Source organism: Morone saxatilis, unplaced genomic scaffold (assembly GCF_004916995.1).
Source record: "Morone saxatilis isolate NCDOM2014 unplaced genomic scaffold, NCSU_SB_2.0 Contig7, whole genome shotgun sequence".
Taxonomy (NCBI): Eukaryota; Metazoa; Chordata; class Actinopteri; family Moronidae; genus Morone; species Morone saxatilis.
In genome coordinates, this window is record NW_023340246.1 from 11,546,479 (window position 1) to 11,553,034 (window position 6,556).

The window sequence follows — 6,556 nt, forward strand, 5'->3', positions numbered from 1 at the left end:
TTTCATATAGCATGATGTTCATTTAGTAAATGATGGTTCCATTTAGAGTAGAATAAACAATAAAGCAGGGTATGCTTGAGGGTGTGTCTGCCTTGTGATTGACAAGTCATTCTCAGTGAGTACTCAGATCACACTGTCAAACTAGACAGTGCTGTTCAAATGTGAATCAAGATTCTGTTATTGTATTCACTATTTCTCAACCAAAATGGTTTTCAGAAGCATATTTTAGTGTACTGCTATGGATGAATTGAAACCAAGAAAATAAGCGCAGCAGTTACATTGCTCCACAAACCAATGGGTGATGTAACAATAGGTTCACACTTGGTTGCCACAAACTGTTCTGCACTGTACAGCAAATATTTAGCAATTCCCATCAATAGTACTTCATATGCTCAATCACCATTGTGCTACCTCTTTCTGCAATAGTGACTTAACAGACAGTTATTTTTTTACTAACATTGTTACTTTAACCTGTTGTGATAATGAATCTGTGTCATTAACTCACACCCTGTTAGCATGCCCACACATTTCTTGCTAGTTCCACTCTCCACCTTAAACATAAATTCATACAGCAGAGGTTGTTAATGTCACACATTATTGTAGAAGCACAAAAGCAGCGAGAATAAAGAAATACACACACAGCCTGCAATAAGGGAGCTAATATTAAGGTTTTGGACTATTTTGACAGGTTTGTGCCACTATCCATCAAAGGTACAGTAATAGATCTTTAGCAAAAGCTGGCAGGGTGTGACAGCATTCAGAAAGCACCCTGTTGACTGTCCATCATTAGTCTGCATTATTCAGCGGGGCTCTTGCTGTGCACAGGCAGTGGAGTAGAGCTTCCGTGCCTTGTGAAAAAGGCACCAGCATAGTTACATACAGTTGAAATATGTATCTGGAGCGTTGTGTGCCTCTACACATATCAACATGTTTGGTTATGTATTTTATGTCAGTGTTAAGATGCATCATTTAAACTTATTCCTACCTTCTTACCATTAATTATGCTACAATTTGTCTGTTTACTACGCCATATACTTTTCCCATATATCTTTATTTTTTGAGGTTTTTGTCTTTGTAGTTATGGAGAAGCAACTAGAGGAGCTGAAGCAGCAGCTAGAAAAGCAATGTCTCATCAACAAGGAGCTGCAGAGGCAAAACAAAGACCTGGGTGAGTGTAACCATAACTATATTACATTAAAGAGTAACTTTATATTAGACCACAACCAACATCATAGCTAGGTGGGGTCTAGCTTGGTTGTGACCATATCCAGCTTTGATATTGCAATGTAATACTGCACTAGCCCAGAATGGACAAACCAAACACGGACTCCACATGGGGCACTTTCACAGCCAACATAGTTAATCCTTCAAATACACCACTAGATGTCACTGAATCCTACACAATGATCTTTTAACGGCAATAACAAAGAAAGTCTGCAACCACATTGCAGAAAACATATTTGAGACCACATACATATTGGCTGACATTAGCTTAACTCACACATATCAGTGTATATTAGCTGAATAATAACAAGATATTTTGACCCAGAAAAACTAAAATATGTAAATATGTTTTGTCCATCAGAGAGCACTGACAAATTTAACTGTATAAGGTCCCATTTAATACATATTTTGGTCAGACTATACTGTTAGGGATTGTTATAAGAAATGTTCTTATTAAATATATATATCAGCTAATATCGTAATTGTAAACTCTCAAATATCAGTATTGGCCTAAAAAATCCAGTATTAGTTGGGTTATGCTGTACAAGTAAAATTTTCCTTCATGAATTATGCACCGTGTTACTTGTGATGTTTCATACATTGATGCTCCTCTGCTTGTATTCTCATAGAACAACGACTGCAAGAGAAAGAAACACTTTTGCAGGATCTGCAGAGTCAATATCATGATCTGGGTAAGAGTTCAACATTGGCACCGGGTGCAGGGACTCATACAAACACAAATACACATGACTGAGGTGACCTTTGATTCAACATTCAGCTGAAAGATGGCAGTCATTTACAGTTGTTAACCCGTTTGCTTTACTCTGTTTGTCTGTTTCAGAGTTTCCGTCCCAGAGCAGTAATGAGATTGACCCGGAGGTCAGGAAGAGCCGTGCGGCTGTCATTGCCCCCGAACCAATCCCTGAAACCCTGAATATTGCACGCACCAGGGTCAAGAAAACTGCCAGGTTGGTAATCAGTACTGCTAACTCTAATATCCCATTTAAGCAAGACTGCACTGGGTTTTTGCTCTGCTATTATGGCAAATCTGATCTAATTGCCTCTCCTGCACCTTAATAATGTATGATGGGGGGTTCATGTTGTGTGGGAGCTGTGAGATTTCAGTGACCTTAGATCAAGATGACCTCCTTTACCTCCTTCAGTGAGACAAATCTGATTGTAAAAGCCATCCAGAAGAATGACTTCCTGAGCCGCCTCGATGATGAGCAAACAGCCATGATGGTGGATCTCTTAACTGTTTCTAACTTCAACCCGGGCGAAGACGTCATTAAAGAGGGCTCTGAAGGAGACAGCATGTACATAGTGGCAGGTGGGATGAGTGTGTGTGGATGCATGTCTATGGCTGCAGGTGACGGAAGATTTTATTTAAATTTAATTTTATATGAAAACCCCTTATTTAAAAAAACACCAATATATTATATGTACAAAATATATTGAAAATTTATTTAAAATTCTACACATTTCAGTCCGAAGCAACTTCCTTTTCCTTCCCCCTTTTAGCTGGTGAGCTCCGTGTCACACAGACAGGTCGGGACCTCCGCACTCTAACCACTGGTGATGTGTTTGGGGAGTTGGCCATCCTGTACAATTGCAAACGGACAGCAACAGTCAAAGGTCAGCCCCCGTAATGATGATCTAGAGGTAGATGCAGATATAATAATGACATTTTTAATCTTCATACTATAGGTGTAAATAATGTGATGTTGTTGTGGGACTATGAGTCAGTTGTGTCATTATCCCTCCTAAATAGTTTAGAAGCTGTTTGTGTCGTGTTCTACTATTTTATTGAAAAAATAGGGGCCCTGAACTTTCCTGAACAGATTTTGATCGGTGCAATTGTGTCGTGTCAGTTTTCTTTCATTTTAGTCCATAACAGCCCCTTGCACTCTGGTCTAATCATAGTAAAGCTGTTCAGCGAGAATTTACTGCCTTATCTTTAGCTCTCATCACTTTTCACTTACGTTGCAGCAAAGACAGCAGTGCGTCTGTGGAGCATGGAGCGTCAGACGTACAGGACGATCATAACCAACAAGTCCAAGAAGAAACGTGAGCAGCTGATGGGTTTCCTGAAGACGTGAGTTTTAAAGACCCTGCAGCCAGTAGAAATTGAATATCCTGTCAGCATAGTTTGCCCATATTAAAGAAATAGGTCTTTTCTTAGATCTTGGTAGTTTTGTTTAATGGTTTCCTTTTTATTTTACACTGCCATAACACTGTTTTTGCATGGCTTAATGGACCACATAATCACTATTTCTAACCCTGCTGCTATATGTTTTATATGCTACCACAGGTCCCGTACTCTAAAGGACCTGAATGATGTCCAGTTGTCCAAAATCATTGACTCAATGGAGGAGGTGTGTACTTCGATGTTCCGATGTGAACTTTGAGTGAAACAATAGAAATCCAGAAACATGTATTTTTGAAGATAAACTAAAAACTAAGATAAACTAAAAAAAAACATTTTTTTTTAATTTCTGAAATAATTAAATGTAAGAGCCCTGGGAACAAAGCATTATCAAGGCACTTGGCGTAATATTTAGGGATTCTTTTGTCCTTTAAATCATTAACTTTATTTTTAAGACAAACATATTTGAGTATATGGAAAAGATTGTTATTGTTCTAATCGTTTTGTCTTGTATTCTGCAGGTGAAGTACCAGGACAAAGATGTTATAGTCCGAGAAGGAGCAGAAGCAAACACATTCTACATCATCCTCAAAGGAGAGGTAATATGGTGTCACACTGTGTGCACAAACTCATTTTTAAATGGTGTGTATACTGTATACAGTATTGTATAAATATGCACTCATTCTCTCTTCCTCCGTTTCATGTGTGTTTCCCCCTCAGGTCCTGGTGTCTAAGAACGTGAATGGGCACCAGAAGCAGATTCGTAGGATGGGGAAAGGGGAGCATTTCGGGGAGCAGGCCCTCATACGGTAACCATGGCAATCCAACACATGCCTGAGGACATTTGTTGGAGCCTTGTGCAACATCCACTGCTCTGTGCACCTTCTTTGGCTGCTGTCATCTTTGACATTTGGCTTGCACAACCAGCAGATTATCTTCTAAATGGGAACAGTCATTTATGGTTACTTAAGAAATTTAAAATGGCTCCACTAAATTTAGAAGACCTCTGGAAGTTTCTCTAAATTACTCGGTGCTGTTGATATGCAAATCAGCCAATTAAAAAATTTGCAAATGTTTAACTGTTTAACAAAATCTTTTGCAGGAAACTTGTCAGGGTTGTCAGTAGCACTGCGTAGAAACCAAGAACACAGTAATCTATGGGAGAGTAACAGACACATTGTTTGTCTTTTTATTAAAAATCAAATATCATCCAGCTAATCTACTTTTAGTGGCAATCTTTTTTTCTGATGCAGATTTATGCTGCATAGAGATCAGTGAATTAATAAATATGAAACACTTCCTCTCTTCTTTTGCAGTTACTTTTCTCTATCCACATATATCAATGTGTTGAAAAAGCCTGCACATCAACAAATCATCTTCCATAATCCGCTACAGTTTATTCATTAAAATGATGACACTCCTGTTGCAGCAAAACTTTGCATAAAACACGTAAGACGTCATTAATTTCAGGAGCTAATGCAAAGTTTTCTCAAATTTCCGAAATAAAAAATGAACTTTTTCCACACTGAGTTGCTGACAAGTGTATATGTACTGTACAGTAATGACATACAGTTTTCCTGGGCTGACATGTGTAATGTTTTTCCTCTGGCAGTGAAGTCTTGAGAACTGCCACCTGCACTGCTGATGGCCCTGTTACCTGCTTCTCCATTGACAAGGAGTGAGTCTGACATTGAATTCTGAGTGTAAACGAAGGTGATATCCCTGTTCAGTCAGGCTCTGCAGTGACAGATGTTGTTCCTGGAGAGAAACATCCTTGGAGGAAGTGTAAAGTGTATTTGTTCTCTGTCACTGTTGCCTTGTTTGCGCTGTGTTTGCTGTGTTTGTTTGTTTGATGCACAGTTTGACTAGCAATGCCTTCCTTGTCTTTAGGGTATTTGAAGAGACAATTCCCATAGAGCACCTGGAGCTGTTTGATGAGTATGTACTGTAGAACACTTTTCTCCATCTTGGTGACAATAGTGTGATGAAATTAATGTAAATAAACTTGACTGTCCTGATTAATTTCCTGCTCAAATCTTGTCTCTCTTATTTGTCTTTTACTCCCAGCTCCAAAGTGCTGCAGGAGGCACAAGCTCCAGAGAAGTCGAGGTGAGTGGCTGTGGTGGGATGATAAGACTTAGTGGATCCAGGCGGTAAGCTGTAACACAATCATATGAATCACACAAATGAGTGCTGAGAGTTCTGTGTCTGTCTCCCTCAGTCCCAGCTCCACTCTGAGGTTTAAGGATCTGGTTCCTATGTTGTATCAGGAGGGCCGCTATCAAGGAGATCCTGTCACGCTTGGAGTGGGAGGGTTTGGCCGTGTTGAGCTGGTGAGTGTATTTTTGACATTTGTTTGTTTGAGGTATTTTTTTTTAGTTTCTGGCTAAAAGATATTACACTTAAGTCCAGTAAGAGCAATGCAAGTGTAACAGATAATAATAGACTGTTAAAAAATTATTAGAGGGGGGCTTAACCTAATATTTAATTTAATATAGTCTATGGCAAAGATAAGGAAAATTGTGTAAAACAAGATATCCATTTGCTTCTTATTATATACTGATACTGAATGAGTGAAAATAAAGCCCTGATAAAGAGACAGGATAGCTGTTCTTTTCATATTTCATATTTATTCATATTTATTTGTAACTCATTTGTTGGTTTTCCTTTTTTTCTCTAAGTCTCACAAGGGAAGAATTAAATAAAAAAATAAAATACTAGCCTAAATTATGGACATTTGTAGCAGTCCCTCATTCTTTTGTACTGTCATTGGAGTGTGTGATGATGCTCATTCTTTAGGCCATAAGAGAGGCGATGGGCTGCACATCCTGATCCTTCCTCGACTTAGTGTGAACCTCACTTAGATAGATACTGTCAGCCAGAAACTGTAGTTATTAAACCCTATTTAGATTTCTTTGCCATCTGTTTTGTTTTCTGACTGCAAGTTATTTTGAGTATTCTGAAACTTAAACCTGAGTGAATATTAAAGAAACTCTTTCCACAAGGTTGCCATCAGGGCAGATTGTATTGACATCTGTGCGAGAGTTTTGCTTGCCTAACGATCACCTGCTGCCTGCAGACTTTTTATTGCTTATTGCTTTATTTTTATTGAAACCTTTTTGAATAGGCTTGTTGAAGAGGCATTTGTTCACTGTGAAAGGGCTAGATACTACTTATATTAATAAT

At 38.6% G+C, this 6,556-nt stretch overlaps 1 protein-coding gene across 2 annotated transcripts in view; it reads left to right on the plus strand.

Moving 5' to 3' along the window:
- prkg3 (protein kinase cGMP-dependent 3) overlaps positions 1–6,556 on the plus strand; it is a 13,522-nt gene that overhangs the window by 2,895 nt on the left and 4,071 nt on the right. The window contains exons 2-14 of one of the 2 annotated variants that reach the window (XM_035678276.1): positions 1,079–1,168; positions 1,854–1,916; positions 2,066–2,192; positions 2,388–2,554; positions 2,746–2,859; positions 3,214–3,319; positions 3,536–3,599; positions 3,892–3,969; positions 4,091–4,179; positions 4,983–5,048; positions 5,261–5,308; positions 5,438–5,479; positions 5,592–5,703. In XM_035678276.1, coding sequence (XP_035534169.1) covers positions 1,081–1,168; positions 1,854–1,916; positions 2,066–2,192; positions 2,388–2,554; positions 2,746–2,859; positions 3,214–3,319; positions 3,536–3,599; positions 3,892–3,969; positions 4,091–4,179; positions 4,983–5,048; positions 5,261–5,308; positions 5,438–5,479; positions 5,592–5,703 — 1,164 coding nt within the window. In that variant the 5' untranslated portion in view covers positions 1,079–1,080. Of the gene's footprint in view, positions 1–1,078; positions 1,169–1,853; positions 1,917–2,065; positions 2,193–2,387; positions 2,555–2,745; positions 2,860–3,213; positions 3,320–3,535; positions 3,600–3,891; positions 3,970–4,090; positions 4,180–4,982; positions 5,049–5,260; positions 5,309–5,437; positions 5,480–5,591; positions 5,704–6,556 lie in introns of those variants that run through there. The other variant, XM_035678277.1, reaches the window with a different exon arrangement.